Source organism: Gymnogyps californianus, chromosome 3 (assembly GCF_018139145.2).
Source record: "Gymnogyps californianus isolate 813 chromosome 3, ASM1813914v2, whole genome shotgun sequence".
NCBI lineage: Eukaryota > Metazoa > Chordata > Aves > Accipitriformes > Cathartidae > Gymnogyps > Gymnogyps californianus.
Genome location: NC_059473.1, coordinates 66904090 through 66923913, shown reverse-complemented (window position 1 = coordinate 66923913; position 19824 = coordinate 66904090). Strand labels below are relative to the sequence as shown.

The 19824-nt window shown below is 36.0% G+C and overlaps 1 protein-coding gene across 1 annotated transcript; it reads right to left on the bottom strand.

Annotated features, from left to right (window-relative positions):
- Positions 1-6887: 6887 nt before the first annotated feature.
- TMEM244 (transmembrane protein 244) lies at positions 6888-18393 on the bottom strand. The gene is made up of 6 exons (XM_050895130.1): positions 18361-18393; positions 13412-13497; positions 12783-12856; positions 9698-9823; positions 7863-7907; positions 6888-6982 (listed from the first exon to the last, which is right to left on the bottom strand). Exons 1-6 carry the CDS (start codon positions 18391-18393, stop codon positions 6888-6890), a joined length of 459 nt encoding a protein of 152 aa, XP_050751087.1.
- Between the last annotated feature and the right edge of the window lie 1431 nt (positions 18394-19824).

Genomic DNA, 19824 nt, shown 5'->3' with positions numbered 1-19824 from the left:
TCAACACAATCTGGAGGCAGAACTCCAGAGAAGAGGCAAAAGAAGATTCTGGTGACAAAACTGCGTTGCATTTGGTAGCCTGAGACAATTTGTGTTTGTGAGGCTGGTGTGCTATAGCAGCAATGGTCATTATGAGCCCCAGAATTTGTGTGAGACTTAGTTTTGGTAATTTTGAAATGTACTGATTTTTTTTTGATGGGGAAAGCAGGTTTGAGAACAGAAACGCACCATGAACTACTAACATCAGCGAGGTTCTCACTGCAGCCTCAGAAAGAGCATTTATGATCACAGTAAAATCATAAATGCACAGCATTTGTACTCCTGGTATAATCTAGTAATCTAGTAGATATATAATCTTATAAAAGCAGCAAAAGTTTTATGTCAGTTTTTTAATCTCTTCATCAGTTGGTCTGTATCATGGACAATACTTACATGTACTTAATCATAAACAATACCTACGTGTGCTTTATGATTTGCTTTCCTTAACTAAGCAATAATATATTTCAAAGTTAAAAATGAAATTATTTATGTGCCTTCCTAAAATTCCCACCAACTGTCCATGTATATTGGTTAAGAATATATGGAACAATTTTTCCTATACTGTTTCTGTACCGACTATGGTGGTTTGAAATTTGTTCATCTGCCATTAGTTGGTTGTCAGGTGTCATTTTTGCCTTACTTGCCTCCAAAGCCAACCTGAATCAGTATGAAAAGGGTACTCGAGCACTTAGCCATACCATTAATTTTCATGGAAAAAGGCACTTTGCAGGGAAAAAAAAAAGATACAGCTTCAAGGTAACAGCAAGACATCAATTTTCTGCATTTGAAATTAACATAATGTTTTACATAATGATTCTCTCTGCTGATCATTAAAATAACATAGTTACCTCGGCAACTGGAACAGTCTGCAAATGTTATCTAGTGATACATAACAAATTCTAAAAATACATAAAACAAATAAGGTACGAAACATTATCATTTGTGAAAAAATATTTTTTTCAATAAAAATACCTTCTGGTCTAAGCAGACTTTTGTGAGAAAATTTCAGTTTAATGCAACTTTGTTTTTAATGAAAACTGATTTTATTTGCTCAAAACCTGAAGACCTGATGTTGTTTCATTTCCTAACAATGGAAAATGGTAGTTGCTTTTCAATTACAGCTTGCATTTTTCTTTAAATGATTCAATGGCAAATGTTCAGGAAATAAAATTTATTTCTAAAGCAAGGGTTGCATGCTTAAAAAGCTGCTGGAAAATATGGCACACCAAATAATTGACTGATTAATTCGATCTAGGGAGTTTACTGCTTTAGATCTGAATGTATCCACTGCCGTTGCAGCCCTCTCGTTCTCTTCTTGGTACCCTTGTGAGTCTAACCTGAACAACTGAGATCTAATGGGACTGAAATGAACAGGCATTGACACTCTTCACCTTTTTCCTTTTTCAAGCAAAACTCAACTAACTGTGTTCGCAGACGGTTTTGGCTGTCTTAAAATGAATTTTTGTGTATCAATGATTTACTGAAAAATTTTGCCAGGACCTACCTGGTTACCAGCACATCACCCACTAGAATGGAAAATTGTTCCCAGCTAGGTAAGTTGGTTCATATCCTGTAAGCTCTCTTTCATTCGTCCTGGGTATTGAAGCAGCTACATTCTTGAAACAGCCTCTTCCCTCTGCCTTTGCCACTCACTGCCTGCCCTTCTCTCTCCTGGGAGTGTACTAAGGAATACTCCCCACTTTCGTAGGATTCGCTATAATTTTCCAGTGAGGTAGTGTTAAAACAATTCCTTTAGAATTCAGATTAATTTAAAATACTAAATTCAAATTAATGTAAATATGATTTGCTGTTGAATTTGCTCGTGTAATTTGGCTAATATCTACATTTTTTTCAGTTAATACCATATGAGATGCCAAGCACATTTATCTTTTTTGTTATTTTTAATGGTGCATCTCTGTGTTGATGCCCATCAAGGTTTACGAAGTGAATCAAAGCACTTTTTCAGTGTATTTGGAAAGCTACTGATGTAGATGTAATTTCAGTGCAAAGGTGTCTGAAGACTGCTAGGAAATTGGCAATTCTTAATATATTTGAGCATTTTGCCATCACCCATGTTTTATTTAAACACTTCTTTTGATGCTGAAAATCTGGTGACAAGTTCTCTCTGAGAGAGGGTCTGGGTACATGTAAGTGGTCCTTTGATAGAGTATTGCTCCAATAGAGATAACGGGATCTTTGCTGTTGGAAGCAGGAGTGGACCCTTTGTTTACAAATCACTTTGCAAATCCACAGCAAATAATCTCATATTAGGATTTATTTTCATTGGAAAATATGGAACAGTAATGGCCAGGCTGTGACTATCTTTGATTTAGGACAATGACAGGAAGAGATCGAAAGTACCTTCCATATTTCTTACAAGCTCCAGTTTCAAGCATCATCCTTATATTTGATTGCGACTGTTTTCTAGGGGTAGGCAACCTTAAAAGATTGGGGCCAAGGCCTTTCCTCAGATTTTGGTTGTCCATAGTTGGTGTCCTAGTGTCACTTCCCAAATCCACAGTCTAAGCCAATGCCATGCTACAACTACATGTCAGGATGACATCCAAGCATACATCTTTCCCTTCTTTCACCCTTGTTGGCAGAGGAAACCTGAGTGTATGAACTGGGAGATGACTGCAAGGTATTCATTTGGTCCCCTGCACTGGAGAATGGACGGAGTAGGATGTAAAAGTCCATCACAGAGCATGCCTGCCCTACAACATAGGCATAATTATCCTGGTGCGTCTGAAGGGGGACTCTAAAGGGATCCATATCATTCTCCCTGAGCAGAGGAAAGGCTGGGACACGGGTCTGCATCTTAAAATCATAGCCTCACACTAAAAGGTTTAAAGCCAATAATAAAGGTATTAATTACACCATCAAATTTTATAACCACTCCTAAGACCTTTATCCTCTCTGACACCTAATGAGAGAGTGCATGTTGTCTGGGGCTACGATTAGCTCACAAAAAGGAGAGATTAGAGTATTAGCCATTACTGAGCAGATGGATCATTACACAGGATCTTAAGCCAAGAAATAAATATTCTAAGTAAGTCACATTTGGAAGATACAAAATATTTAAATAAAGCTTTAAATACCTGTGGAGATTAACAAGGATCTAACTTTATGATGTGACAACATACATACCAGATGATGGAATGAAGAATGTGTAAGGCTTTCACATCTTTTCTCGGTTTAATGAAGCTCACTCGGTCACGGTGGGTATTTCTAGTCAAGCGACTATGGGCCACAGGAATCCTGTGCACAAATATCCAACGTAGGAGACTGCAGTCAGGTGACTCATCTACCCATTGCTGGTGATCTAGTATTATTCATACTGTGTTTTCTGTATTTATTGGTGCAGCAGTTGTTGGTATTTTTAGGAATACAGAAATAGTGAGTACTGTAGGGTTTTGTTTTGTTTGCTTTTTTAAGTTTGAATACAAAAGAGAAAATGTTGATCAAGCAATTTACAGAGGTGGAAAAATGATGGGCTTAGTTTGAATAACCAGCTCTTCACTAGGAAATTTTAAGTATTTAAACCTATATTTTTACAAAATGCCAACTAAAAATCATTATGCTGTCTGTACTCCGTAGTTTGATATTTGGCTGTTTTTACACGTTTGAGTTAGTTTGTTGATCCCAGAACAACTTTTTGAATCGGTTTACACTTTGACATTACATTGAAGGCAATGCTGTTAGGCTAGGAATATACGCTTAGAGTCTCCAAAAAAACGCATTTCACTCATGTTCTTTGTTATGAGTAAGACACTTCACCATTTGGAACAAGAATGAATGCAGAGCCGTTTAGAGAGAGGGCTGAATTGAGGCAACGATAATCTATCTCAGTAGGTGGTTGGATATGATGAAAAGGAGTTTCTTGCCTCTGAAAAAAAATCTTAAAATGACTCTAAGTATGGTATTATTAAGGTATGTAATTTGTGTACTGTTCCATTGATTTCTGTACCTAATGTTTGCAACTTCTAACCTTCTTCCCTGCAGACTCTGCCTGGAAGCGGATAACATCTCCATCTGCTTGTAATGTTTTCTAGGCTGTCTACACCCCCACTGATACCTGTGCAAACTCGTGACTGCTAGACTGTATCGCTAGGGGTTAAATAACACCAAGCCCACACCAACTAAATTAGACAATATTCCTGTGCCTGGCTGAGTCAGAGCGCAAAGAATTCTGAAAATCCTGGGGCAGGAGCGACAGGCATAACATCACAGATTATAGTCATAACTATGGACGTGGAGACCACCTTTCTTAGAGTCATGTGTACATCAGCAGAAAAGCAGATTGCAGCATGTAAGTGGCATACAAGTCTCATGTTGCGAGACTCCAGTGTTACAAGTTCAGGCTGCAGATTTTTTCTTCCTTCACTGATCTTGTCTGTTTCTGTCTTCTCGTTTCATGCTTTCATTGTGCCTTTTTTTCAAATACATGTCCCCGTTGCTGTTTTCTGTGTTTGCCTTCTGCTTTCTGTAGCGGTCTTTTCTTGTAGTCTTTGGCAGGTCTGTTGTGAAACGTATACAACGCCCTTCTTTTTCTCCAGCAGCTCTTCTTTCCCAACTGTGTCTTGACTGTTATCAGTTAGTCACATGCAAATTGCTCAAGTGGGTCACTTTATTATTGTTCCAGAGACAGCCAGGTTTGTCATATTCAAAAGTACCATTTTGGTATATCAGATAGAAATCACACAGTATTAGATCTTATCTCTGAAGGCTTCTAACCAGGTAATTTCCACACAGATACAGCTCATATTGCTTACATGATGAATATTTATTTGTATAATATGAACTTTGTCTACACTTTAAACCTTATGTGTAATATTTATCATTGGTGCTCAACATAAAAGTGATGGAAAAGGTGAAATAAATAATGTTGAAATTGTCTCACCATTCCATATCTGAAAGTAATGCAAAAAGCTAAAGACTCTAATAGCTGGACTAAGGCTTTTAATCCTCGATAAAGTTCTTGCTGTGATTGTTTTTCTAGCACTGGCGTAGTTGTACGTGCTTTGGAGAAATCCTGGGACTAAAGCACTCTTCATATTAGTCTGAAGGTATCTCTTGTTGGTGATTTAAGATTTTAAATAGAAAACAAAAGTTAAAAATGTCAAGACTGGGCAACAGAGCTACTAAAAGCTGCAGCTGGGCTGACATGCATAGAGGAAAATCCTGTCGGGTTAAAAATAGAAACTTGTTCCACCCGTGGATTAACTTTATATCTAATCCACTCATGTTCTGCCACATGGCACACTACCTACACACACAAACTGTGTGAGGACGAGGACAGAGGTATGAATTTATATTAGATGGTACTTCCTTCCCATCCATTTTTATAGTTCTGAACTGAAACAAATCTGGAAGAAATGTGCAAACGTTTTTCAAACACATAATACCAGTCGGTTATCTGCGCACTAATGTTTCTGGAGATACAAATCTGTCAAACTGAAAACGGTCCATGGTTCAGACCACTGATCTGTGCAGGTCAGTTAATTCTCTCTCTGGAATTATCTCTGCTGACTTCAGTATGCAGCGTATTATGGTGAACAACTTGTAAAGTTGTTCCTACGTCTATGTCCTACGTCTATTCAATGCTATGGATTTACATACCTGGTTTGTCTCTAAAATGACTTACATATCTATCATTCATGAGAGAAAGACTCATTCTTTTGGGAGTCTTCTGAAATGTGGTTCTCACTGTATATGTACTTTCAGTATTGAAACTTAATTGAAAATTGTAAAACTTGCAATAAATTCTAAGATGTTTGATTAGATCAACAGGGGACAGATTCTTCAGAGGCATTATCTGTTGAGTAAGATTAAGGCAAGTGCAACATTTAGCACTCCTGTGCAAACAGCAGTCCAGTCTTACTCTTCTAAGCAAACTGCAGTTGAAATCCAATCACTGGTATTGTATTTAAGATGAAGTTGCCTTCTAGCAATTTTCCTGTTACAACTTTATTACGGTTAAAGAGATAAGGAGTTACTTGAAGCCACTACTGTGGTTGGTTTGTTGTTTTTAATTACCACTGCCCATAAACTCACACTTTGGCATTGGCCACTTGCATCTGGGGGAGAGAGAAAGGGATATGTAAAAAAGTGGCTGTCAGTAGCATTTGCCTTTCCTCGTTCCAGCACAGCCAGACCATAAAAGGATCATTAGCAAAAGAGAGAATAGCCTGAAGCTATTGTAGAAAGCATTTGTTTGTAGCATCCCTGGAAGCAAGGAGGTCAACCAAACATTGGGGATTGTACGCCTTGCCTCCTGTTGTCTTGGGCAGCTTCTAGGTGAGAGCTTTAAGATGGGAAGAAACACAGAGCTAAGTGCTGTTCACGGATTCTTCTTTGCCAGGGGTTTGCCAGTAAAGACTGCTTTAAACCTACAGTGATTTATGCCAGAGAGGGTGACTTTAAAGTTCGGCAACACTTGTGAGAGGTCAGACTCCAGCCTAAATTAGAGTCAGCATTTCATAAAATACAATAGATAACAAGCAACCTGAAAACATTAAGTTCAACTCTGTTTTTGCCTTTCCCTTGTAGGATTTTGCAAGAGTGTTGCATCATTGCTCTTATCCTCTTCATGGTTTATTTGTTTTTAAAAAAGAGACAGTGTATCTAGTTATGTGCTTAATGGAAAATGTACATACAAAAGTTAAAAGTGGTTACATACAACAGCTAAAAGTGATGACATTGACATTGCAAACAAATGTAAGATAGAAGAGCTCTGGTAAGCTAAATATTAGCCTAACAGTTAGACAGTTGCTAACTTCATTTTAATTATGTTGTTAATGAAACCACAGAATTCATATAAACATAAAGGCAAGTTCTAATTTTCCTTTTCAAAAATCATCTAGAATCGGGTAAATGAAGTTGTCTTTGAACAAGCAGTATGCCAAAATCTGTCCTCCACAAATCATTGAAATTACTCCAGACCCTGAAAGAAAATATATTACTGTTTTATATTAATTTTTATAGTGGAATACAAATGTTACAATAAAACTTTAAACAGACATTCTTTTTATCTTGAATTTTTTAAAAAAGGCCTGTCTACTTAAACATTTTGCCTAAGGCTTTAACCACCTACATGGATATCAACTCCAGCAGCTGCTGATGCAAAACCAGTTGCAGGACAGGGAATTTATTTGCCTGTCCCCATCATTTAGGAATTTACTGCAGCTGTCGAACCTTGTTATCCATCATATAAGAAAGAAGAGCAGAAACCAGTCCTTTTCCCTTAACTGTTTGTCAAGATAATACATTCTAGTACAAAGCTATGCTTTTAATTTTACAGAAAATTAAACATTCAGAAATGTAGGTTTGCCATTCACTCTAAGGAAATGTGATGACTGGGATTTATCTCATCTATCGTAAGTACCTGTGCATAATGTTTATAAAAATTGCCTCTGAAGATGCCTGTTTCTTTCCATTGATTATAAAGAGTACCAAGGAAGACTAGTTTGGACAACTGTCTTTTTGACACCTGAATTAAGTGAGATAGTTTGATTAGTCAGGATTTAATCATGATTTATTTCAAGAACATGAGCGTATCTGCTGTTTGTTAACAAGATTAACATAAGCTGAGTACATTCTGGTCTTAAAACAGAAGATTTTTTAAGGCAAGGCAGATGTTAGCCCAGTGTTACTTGCGTGTGTCATTACAAGAAGCTTAAATGAAAAGCATGTATTTCTTCTTTAAATGTTGACAATTCTCAAATTAGTGAGACAACAGATGTTTAATAAAAACAATTCATACTGTAAATACTAATTTTCTACACAAAGTCTAACAATTTAAACTTTAAAGAATGTAATTATACCTAATGCCAGCCACCAGTGTAACATCAGGGGGAATTCAGACATAACTGCAAGGAGAAGAAAAGGAGAAATGTAAATTTTTAAACAATAAAGATGGGGACATGCAAACATTACATTATGTTATCAAAGGTCTGCTTAGTTATGTTTCATAAATTATATACTTTACATTTTTTGAAATTGCAAATACATATTTAGGTCCTGATCATTCAGACACTTGGCCATACCATTAAGCTTAGCCTGGTGTGTGATCCCACTGGAAGGCAAGTCTTAAACCTAGTAAGTGTGTGCTAAACGGAGCTCTTAGACTCTCTGCGGAAGAAATGCCTTTTTTATTACTTACCTGTACATGGTTTAGCACAACAGAAACACCGATCCCCTGGTAGAGTGCCTACATATTGCTGCAATCCAAATAAATTAAGCTGCCTGACATTTCAGTTTAATGGGTGATGCAGTGCATGACAGACAGGCTGGGGCTGCGCACCACAAGTGAGCCCTATTGCACAGCATGCTCTCTCCTGTGCCAGACACTTGCCCTTGCCTCACGCAAGCTGACCCACATCCCCACTGTATGATCAACTGCAGGGCCATTGTATGACCCAATATTGCCCCCCTCCAAAAAAGCTGACAGGACTGCAGAGGTAGTAAAGTGAGCTGGGAGGCACATTGCATGTGCCGGCAGCTCAGAGTCAGCCAGCACAGCTTTGGTTGGCCATCTGAAAGAAACAAATCAGGGGTTGTCTGGACATCAAAATGCACAATCTAATATAATGATAGACAATACCTTCCTGTATAAATTATAGACAAAGCACTTTTTGTTGTAGTTTTTGTAAATTCCTTCATTTAAATACAAAAGTTATTCATAAGGAATAACAGTAGTTTAAATTTCAGGAAATCAAATTCAGTAGATGAGAAATTATGCTTAATTTTTTAAGATGAAGTCTCTGTTGGTCTCTGGCTTAACTTGGCATGGGAACTGGGGAATCCCTGTCTGTATAAAATGCTAAAAGACAAATGGACACAGCATTGGAAAATGGAAGATGAATTATTATGTAGTAGGGAGGGAGTCCTAATTTGTCAGTGATATTTTTCCTATTTCTAAATTCTAGAATAAAAATACTAAGCTCATTTTTATAGGAGAAAAGAATCCCCAAATGGGCTCTGGCAAGGGTGGGACTAAAGTATATTTCCTAATCAGCCATAGCAGCATTCTGCTGAACAGCATGAGAAGAGGGAGCAGGTTACCAGGTGCTGGCAAAAGGTGATGATGAGTCTCATTTACAGCAGCCAATTCTTTTCCTTTTCTTTCCTTTGAGGGGAAGAGTTTCATGGAAAAAAAAAAAGATGTTTCAATGGTAAAATGCTTTATTTTCCTCAATGAGATTTAGTTCAAATGATCTAACTTAAAAACTTTGAATTGGCTTTGCTGAAGCAAGCCTCATTTTTACTCTGAACTAGAGCTGAAGTGTTAATGAGTAGATCTTAAAGTGTCAGGACATGGACAACTATTAATTTCTTGTTTTAGAGAAAAACACACCTCCCAGATGCTGAAATTGTATCTAGGCTGGATCTGTTTGATATGAACTGTTAGATTACAAACTAAAAATCTGAATTTTTAGTAAGAAAATAGTGTTTTAAAACTCTGCAACAAAACCAGAATTGAGTTTTAAATGGCAGGATTTAAATACATGCATGAGTCAAATGGATGGAAAATAGAGATACATATTTATTTAGCTTTAAGGAAAAATTAAGTTAGTCTAGTAATACAGTAGGTAAATCATAGTTGATTGGTCCTTCAATTTGTGATACTATGCATATATTTAGCAGCAAACCTACTTACCGACTGACGTTATGATGATATGAATAATAGTAACTGTTACAGCATAATCCCAAACCCATTCTTCCACAACCAGGGCAAACAGCAGACCACAAATGAAGAAAGTTATTTCCAATGATATCACAAGAACTGTAAATGAAAATAGGATATTTACACGAAACGCAGTTTTGAAAGGCTTTTTCTCATATTCAAAATTATAGCAATAGGAAGTTAAAATGTCTGAGATATTTGATCTTGTAAAAAAAAAAAAATGGCATAACTATTACCCTAATGTTTTCATTATAAAGTTCATTTCTAATTTTGCCTCAGACATCTGCATGGATTGTATCCTGATTTGCCTATAGACTTTAAAATGTTATATATTTTATATAAAAACACAAGGATTAACAGGATTATGACTAGTGACAGGACTATGACAGTTTATATAGCCTAGAGGAGAAATGGTGTGGAAATTTTACCTAAGGACCATTCACACTCTTGGCATATGGTGCCAAATAGATTTGGTTGATACTGACATAGATCAAATTTTTCCCATCCAAAACAGAATTGTGTGGTTAAGGCATTATGTTTGGTAAGAAACTTCATAGCTTTCTCCCTGTTGACTTCATTGCATCATATATATATGAGATATATACCAGAATATATATGTACACACCCCAGAACAATTTAAAGACAAGACATACAAGGGGAGATAGAGCAGAGAGCCTACAAGGTGAGCAGAGGCCATCCATCTGTATGGATCTCATGGTACATACAGTCAGGAGCCTGGCTTTTCTCAGTGCTGATAGCAAGGTTGCCACAGCTACCATCCTGCCACCATGCCTGACACTCAGCAGCTAGCTCTGTGTTGTGTCAAACCATGAACAGGGATTACCAGCAAAGTGATAATAACTAAATTATGCTGCCAAAAGAGACTATTAAAGTTATCTGATCAAGAGAATTCCTTCTCTCAGTGACAAAATGGGGCACTTCTGTCCCCTGGTGCTTTTTCTGGAGCGTGCGGAGCCACGCCGTGCCACCAGCCTGCGCTGACCACCTCCCCTGACGCAGGGTGCAGCTCTGCAAAAGTAATGGCACGGGCAAGCCGTGCCTCCCCCGTGGGCAGGGAAGCAGTCTGGACGGCACGGAGCAGCTACGCTGGAAGGGTGAGGAACCTCCCGTGGCATTTGGTGAGCTGCGTTCTTCGACACAGCAATGGAGTGGTGCTTAGCTGTCAGCTGGTTTACTTGCTATTATGCATAACGGGTGTCGTGGTTTAACCAGGACAATGGGATCAGAAGTAATCGCTTCTAGGGCAAAGTCTGACTTTATGCTCGGTGGCTACCTGGGATAACAGGGGGTCGAATGGAAAATGCGTGATGTCTCTTCTAGCTGTAGTCCTGAGTTCCCATACAACAGGCCATAATGGTGCATTTGTAATTCATATAATTTTCCATCTAAATGTATTTTGTTCTTCTTTTTAAGTACACAGGCATATAAAAGTCACATTTTTAATGGAATTACTTGGTTTTTTTGCTGTTGCAGTAATGTAAAACCTAAGATTACTGTAGCTGAGAGTAGAGACACCATTGGGTTTTTTCCACTGTATTTAATTTATACATTTGGCAGCATTTTGTGCCTTTTAATTTTATTCTTTTCTTTATAGGTCAATTAGTTCCTACTGTATTATGGATCTTTCACCCATCAGCTTAAAAAAAATGTAAAAAATCAGAAAAACAAAACTGGAAGAACCACATGTACTTAGGAAACTGGGAAATAACACTTAAAAAAATTTAATGTTTGACAATGCATTTTAGTATTTTTAGTTTATTGTATGTCATGATGATAGTATCCCTTTAAATTATGCCAATAATTTTATAATTTAGAAAGTATGCTTAGTGTAGACAGATGCTCCGTAAACTTTTTTACAAAACTAGGCCAGTAATGATACCTTGGTTCTGAGCTGACTTCCATTTTTATTTTGAGGTTATCTTTTAAAGACATAATTCTGTTTTTAACAGGCATGAGTGAGACTCTTGAATAAACTAATCCTCATTTGCAACATCATTCAGAGACCTTTGTTCTGTCTCTGTGCCCATAGACTTTAAACAGATCCTGTTATGTCTTGCTATTCTATGTTCTTTCATTGGGTGGACAGAAAGGAGGGTGGAATACTAACCAGTTGCACGACATAGTTGCTGTCTTTGCCATATAAACATGCTGCATCAAAGTAGCTGATAAAATTTTGGGGAAGAAAAAAATCATACTGAGATACAGTAGTTACATTAGGGCCCTGAAAAGTAATTCTAATGGAATATGATTTAATTTGTTTTCCACTGCTGCAACTGAAATGTTCTTTTTTCATCTGAAATCAGTATTGACACTGTACAAATATCCATGCATTTTTATTACTCCTTTTAACCTGATGAACTAACCAATTTACTTTTGAGCTTTACTTACTTTACTGACAGATGATGTGGTTTGCCTTTGTAAAATAGATTACAAATCTGGTAAAATTGCATGTATGCATGTAATTTTTTAAAATGACAGTATAGGAAAAAGAATATATTTTGAGAGCTTCAGACAAAAATGCAGAAATTTGTATTAGGATATATAAAGATATGTTTAGGGATTGAGCTACAATCAAACCCTGAAATTTTAACGCCCACTGTATTCAAGCATTACCAAAGCAAAATTTCCGTTAGTTGAATGTGACCTGTTATTCAGATCTGGATCCAATGATTCATAAGAAATTTGCTGCTGTATGAAAATTAAATTTAACAACTTTATGGAGGAACTTTACAGAGAAAAGGTAATTGTTCTGCAATGAAAATGAAGCATCCTGGCAAAGCAGCACGTTTTCTTCAGATGATGCAACATCAGAAGAACAACTCAAGGAAAAGCCTATCACTTGAATGATAAGTAGCAATACAGGAATGAGAAGTGCCGGAAAGAGGAATAAGCATTTAAATGCAGTGTAGTTAAAATACAGAAATCATTAGTATTACTAAAACAGCTTTAAAATACTGTCCATAAGGAAGACAAGTTTACATCCAGATACAATGTATTTTTTTGTCTGAGGAAAAAAAGAGAAACAAACTTCAGTTACCTAAATAATATGGGTTAATCCATGAGGGATTTGTCTTAAAATCAAAAGGTGCCAAACCATCCAACATTTTAATCCTGTGGAAACAGAATGAATAATTTAACCAGAGATTTTCAGTAATGCCTTAATGATTATATGACATATTATGGGTGCTTTAAATATGATTTCAAATTAAATACTCTGGACTTTTACAAGCTCTCTATGTCCCATTGCGTGTTGTGTTCTTGCCCTTGCACACAGTGTCCATGATCTCCACTTTTATTTAAGATGTCTGACACTATACATGCTAATCAACTTCCCAAGGGAATATAATTTGTCTTTTTTATTGACTATAAAATCTTTCTTTTCCTTTTTTAATGTCATGTTTACTCTTACATTCATTTATTTACATGGTGCAAGTGCAAGGAAGTAGATTAGAACCAACATTTTATATTACTTTTGAGTCTCCATTTGCCAATTTGTGCACTTGAACGAAGGTTCAGGTACAACAATTCAACTGAATTTGAAAAATGTGTTCACAGGATAACTGGGATGCCTCCAGTCTGGATGACTCCTGTACAGGGTCATAGTTCTACCCATTATATGCAGTTGTAATATGCTGCCATATCAGACTAAAGACAAGGAAATCTCACTTGAATACTGCGAAGCACACGGATAGGACCACATAGTACACGGTGTAGAAAACTACCATGCATATCAACAGGTTCGCCAGAACAACCTGCAAAAGGGAAAAAGATAGTAAAACCTAATGCCATGTTTACGTTAGGTACATAATTGTTAGAAAATAATTCCAGATTTTTATCAATCATAATGTGAAAAAAAAATTTAGAAAACAAAATATTTAGACAGAAGTTTTGCTGTTGCCGATTACATAAAAGTTGTTAAGGGCTCTTTGGTACATTTCAGCTCCTAATGTGTGGTTATAATGCATGGTTCTTTGTTTTTATTGTATATTATTATATACCAACTATTTATTGAATTTATAAGTGTTCAGAGAATGAGAAGCACATTTCTTGACAGCTATTACACAGGAGACCTTGAGAGTTTAAGATCATCCAGATGCTTAACTAGTTTTTAACCTAGTTTTACCCTAGTTTTTAACTTAAAATGAATGCCATCCTTGTAAGTATGTTGAAACTGTATACAAATAAAATGTAGAAAATTGTAAAGCAGTAACTGTTAAGTTTCCCAGCCTCTAGAAAACATGTCGCTCTAGTACTTACTTCCAAAGGTAAGGATGTAGACAACTTATATGGGTAATGAGGCATATCTGTTAAATATTTTTCAAAGTTCAATTGTTTGTGAATTAATTTTAAATAAATTCCAACTCCAAACTGAAAAAATACCCCTAACAATACGAGATTCATAAAGCAACCACTATCTTATGATCAAATACTGTGTCTTTAAGAAAAAAGAAACATTATGTACAGAATTATACGAAGAATGTATGTTTCCTAAGATACTTTGGTATTGTTATTTCTTTCATTCCATTTCAGTGTCTTCATTTCTAAACTGAAGTTTCAGAAGCAATCCAGCCAGAGAAAAACCTGTTAGCTGTCACCTGATAAAGTTCATAAAATGCCTTGAGATCCTTTCAAGTGAACATATCTCTGATTGCGTATCTCTGATCTTCTAAGTTGGCTTCCTGAATTATGCAGACCCTAGGACTTGTATTCATTCCTACAGGTATAATGTAAAATTATGTTCTGAAGGTTAATAAGTTTTGGTAATAATAAGTCATGCTAATGCAGAACAATTTAATTTCTGTTTTTCTGTGATGATATAACGACATTCCAGGTGTTTATTTGGACTTTTATTTTTTTAAAGGGAAACGTGGGACATCAGGACTAGACATCTCTATGCATCAAACTTGAGCAACTGCTTTGGCAATATTGTACACTTGCTTAAGAACATGAAACTGAAGATGTTTACTACAGTTGGTAGAGTGGTCAGTAAAATCAGTTTTTCTTTTCTATAGACTCCAGATTGTCTTGTATTTTCTGACTCTAGCTAGTGCTTTATCATATTTCTCCTTTCCTCTTTCTTAACTTTGTATCTTTCCTCTTTCAGTGGCCATTTTTTTAACTCCCAACTCTTTCTTTATTGTTTCATTTTCTTCTCTGCCTATCCCCTCCATCCTGCATGTTCTAGTCTTCACTTTCCTCCAAAAAAAAAAAAAAAGATAGAAAGCAGTCATGAGAAAGACAGTGACTGTAGAGAGAATTGCTACCAGTTTCATATTGTCCATCTTTAATATTGTGCTACATGATGCTTTACAATGGAAGGATCTGTGGCTACATTTTGCTTTTTGCTATTAAAGCATTCCAGTTTCTGTTTTAAGAGTAGACTATTGTATAAATTCTTTGTCCAGGTACAACACATGTAATGAGTTAAGAATTTTCTTGCCTTTCCTCCAGTTTGGCTATCAAATATTTGAAACTAGCAATGCGTGTTTACCTGACTCATCTGGTAAGACCTCCATAGATCTCCAAACTACAATCCATTATGCAATAATGATCCAAGCAGAACATAATTACTATAGTGATTCCATTATTAAGTAAATACATTTGGACATATAAATATGGGCCCTAAGCCTGCACATTTTTGTGTGCCCTGCAAGATCCCATGCTGAATTTCCCTGGACATCAATGGAATTGAGCTGACAGCAGGTGAGTTTGGAAGTTTTGTTTTACAGGACTTCTTGTCTATGTTGATTAAAAAATGAATTTAAAATGGAAAAATGAAGACTAAGATGATGAAATATTCCAAATACAAGTATTCATTCAGAAGTAAATCCATGAAAAGTGGCCCTGCATAAATGAAGTAGTAAAATATCAGGGACTGAATGCAATTTTTCAGTGTATCAGAATGGCGAGCAGAGACTATGGACTGCATATAGTGAAGCATTATATTAATGCAAAAGAAGCCAGTATTTATCTCGTTGAATGGTGACATCATATTTACAATGGGAATGAATTTTAGAAAAAATAAATAACAACTAATAGAGGAATAGGACTCAATTCTGAAGAAAGGTAAAAGGAATCATGTGTGTGTTGGTTGGTTACAGGGACCGAGGTAGGGGAAATAATAATTGCATATTCATAACTAAAAAGGAAGAGGAATTATTTGGAGAACAACTAAGACTAAAGGAATGAAAGCAAAAAACAAATGTATAAGATACTGCGGAGTTTCAAAAATCACTTCCATTTTGCAAATTTGAAAGAGATTTGCTCTATTTATTTGCTTTTATTCAAGAATTTTTATCAAAACTGGTTATTGAGTGCCCTCATCATTGCTGTAGATTTTGAGGATAAAGTTGGATAATGTTCTTGACAAGTAATTCAAAATTAATAAATAAAAAAAAAAGAAAAGAAAAGGTATAGAATATTTTTTTTAAGTCCCCATTTTTAAATAAACTCAGTTGGCAAGTGAGATTGCAGTGAAAAATGTAAAACATAAGCCAGCTCTAAAATGCAATTTCCATTTTGATTTAGTTTGTTATATGCTGGTAAAAGGAGCCCTTATTCAGGGAGGCAGTGACTGTGAGAAGGGCTGTAGATGAGCACTAGCTCACACTAGCTTGTTTTTATGAGCTTCTCTTGCAATATTGCAACACAAAACAAGCCCATAAGGCTTTGGTTTTTAAGGTGGGAGAATATGAATAGAAATAAGGAAGAGGTATTACCTCTAAACACAGCACTAGGAAGACAAAGTGGCATCCTATTTGGTGCCAGCAATTTTTAAAGTAAGTTAAGAAATTAAGAAGGTGTAGAGAAGAGCCACAAAAAGGAGCTGATGGTTAGAAATTTTTTTTCATTAGGACTACAGCCCTAAAGAGGTCAATCTGTTTAGCTCTGAGGGCTGATTTGATTATGATGGATAAGTACCTTCGCAGGCAGAAAATACCAGGTACTTAAGGGCTCTTTAATCTATCAGAAAAGCCACAAGAAGTAAACAGCTACAAGTTATAGCTAAACAAATTTGAAAGATGTGTGAAGGACATTTTTAACTGTAAAGGCAATTAGCCAATGGAACAAACTGCCTTTGGAAATAAGAGATCCTTCAAAGCAAAACCAGATGCCTCTCTGGATGAAGCTTCACTCAAACATCTCTAAGGTTCACTTCTGGCTGTAGTTCTTTGAATGGTTGTGTGGTAGATAATGTATTTACAGAACCAGCTGACATGGACAGAAGTGTGGATATTGTGAATTTAGCAAACCACTTATTTTTATATTGCTAAATATTGTCAAGTGCTAAATATTGAGTAGTGCATCTATCTCCCACAAGGAAAGTGAGCAAGGAGCTTTAGTTTCTAATGCAATAGGAGAGAAATCCATCATGCCTGTACAAACTGGTATTTGTCAATAAGTAAATGTCCAAGACAGTCTTACTCTTTTCTTCTTTCCTACATCAAAACAAAGCCATGCAAAAACTGAGAACGATTAATCTCTTCAGCCAGGTTGGTCTGAGGGCTAAATACAGCTTTCCCATTTCCACTGTCTTTAGTCTTATTCTAAACAAAAATTGGCCAAATAACCCATTTTATACCTTCTTTTCCACAGCGTACACCATCGTTGCTGTAATGTTAATTGACTACAATGTCATGTGCAAGTTTGGCAGCCATGCCACCTCCTACCCCCCTGAAAGTATCTCTAAGCATTGGAAGTTTAATCTTTGGCACATTTTTGGTGGGAATCATTTTCATTCCATTGCTCTGAGCAGATGCACAATTCCTGTAATTCCCCTTTATCTGCTGCCCCTCCTCTAGCAACTGCCTCCTTGAAGCCTTATCTGCTCTAGATGTAGATTTGTACTGTAATAAAAGTGGTGAGACAGGACTGACATGAAAATCACAGAGCTGAAGGACAGCTGTGAGCCGATGACCTGTTGACCTGTAATTACAGTAGGTGAATTCCTAGCCTTTCTTGAAGTCAGAGACAAACTTTCATTGGCGTCAAAGGCCTGGGATTTTTCTCTTTGTACCCAGAATATTCTTAGTCCCTGTAGTGAGGTATTAGGTATAGCATGCTTTGCTCAGTAGAGTAAGCTAAGGAAATGCATGTAACATGGAAATGAAAACCCTTTGAAAATCTTCCAGTTGTATCACATTCTACTTTTTTTTTTGACTGTTCCACTAAAATTTAAACATATATTTTTTTTTAAATCTCAGAATACTTTTTATTTTCAAACTATTTTTCCCTTTCTAAATCCTCAGGTATTTCAAAGCAAAAACCACAAGTTAAAAACTGCAGGGTCATTTATTATATGTTAGAACGACTTAAAGAAAGAATCTTAGGAAATCATCAAATATAGGGTTTTATTAGACACTTCCAAGAATTATATCTCATAAATGGAACTACATCACATATTTTGAAATCATTTTTATAAGATGTACTTTGCAGTACTTACTACCAGCACTATAGTATAAAGTGTCCTTTTAATTTTGTTTTTTAGGAAGAGAACATTGAAGAACACTCTGTAAGAATGAAAGCAACAGCTCTTTCAAGCCCCACAGTAGCTGTCTAATTCTCTAAATACTATCTGGTGACATACAACACTAAACAAACTCAATTCCCTTTACCTTGGTTTCAGCAGTTTTGACCTTGAGAGCCATGGACACATGATGAGTGAAAGGAAGTGCTGTTGCTATATTCCGTATGCCAACATCAGCAGGAAGAAGCAGCTGTTTTTCACCCAAAAAAACATTCTTATAGGTGAGTATAGGACAGAGTGAGGTGAGTTGATTGGATTAAACTGAATTGAGACAGAAGCCATCTGCAAGCTAACTGTAAGCTGCTGAAGAGCAAAGAGAAAATCCTACTAGCTCATTTAATGTTCGTACTTTTGCAGCTACAGTCAGCCAAAGCATATCTATAACTTGACTATTTAGAGACAACACTATTAATATTATTTTGCACCTTCTATTTGCTTTTTTCAGCATTCATTTGATCACAGTTCCTTGGGGTTGTTATACCTTCCTACTTTTAATTAGTTTTACAATTTCTAACATTAATTCTGTTGAGTATAGATGTGGAGTGGTACATTCTTCACAATGTTCTTTGCTAACATTTTTCTTCTGATTATCACTTTATTGCATCAAGTATAATTCACATTAAATTAGGTATAAATAGGTTAAGAAATGTCAGACTTACGTTATGACTCTTCTTTTCCTGAACCATATTTTGTTCCTTCAGTAGAATGAAATTTAGTGTGCTTTAGAGCAGATCCAACTTCTACTGAGCAGTTCCTTAATGGCTTCAGATTTGACTTTTTACAGACACATTATGATTCAGTATGCTGTGTTATTTGGAAAAAGGAGATCATACAAGGGAACACTTCTGAAACTGAACCAAGAATGAACTTTTTTTTTGCTGTCACTAACATAATGTGTGCAAGTTTCATTAGTGTTTTTCTATGCCTTTTTAATCATACAAAATAAATGTTATCTGCTTTAAAATATAGTCTGCACTCAGCAAACAAGAGCTTTCGCTCATGGATTCAATAGCTCCAGATTGTGAATACTGTCAGGGAAGTTAATAGTAGTATTGTGTGAAATTCCTTCCTGTGAAAATGCTAGCACAAAAATCTGTACATCAGTTAAGTCCTATTTTGAGGGCTGAAGTGATGTCAAAGGAATAGACTGAAACAAAATTAAAAAACTAAATTAATTGGCTTAAATGGTTGCAATAGTCACAAGTAGCAAATTAATGAAGAAATATTTGCTTTAGTAATTAAAAAATATTTGAAAAGGAACAAAAGGTTTCATTCAAAGAGCATCCTATCTACCCCAAAGTATCAGCTGAAAACAGCCATGACTTAAAATTAATTTGCATAAACTTTTGCAGTAACTCTAAGTAGCAAGATAATTGAAAAAGTAATGGATTGCATTAATCTAAGACCATTATTAAACATAACAAGAGTTTACATTCATTGACTTACTTCTTCACAAAGAGTCAATTTAACCAGACAAAGATTGAGGATAGAACCAAAGTCACCTAGTTTGACTGAAATGTAATGGAAACTGTAGGCATGGATTTGTTGGGGA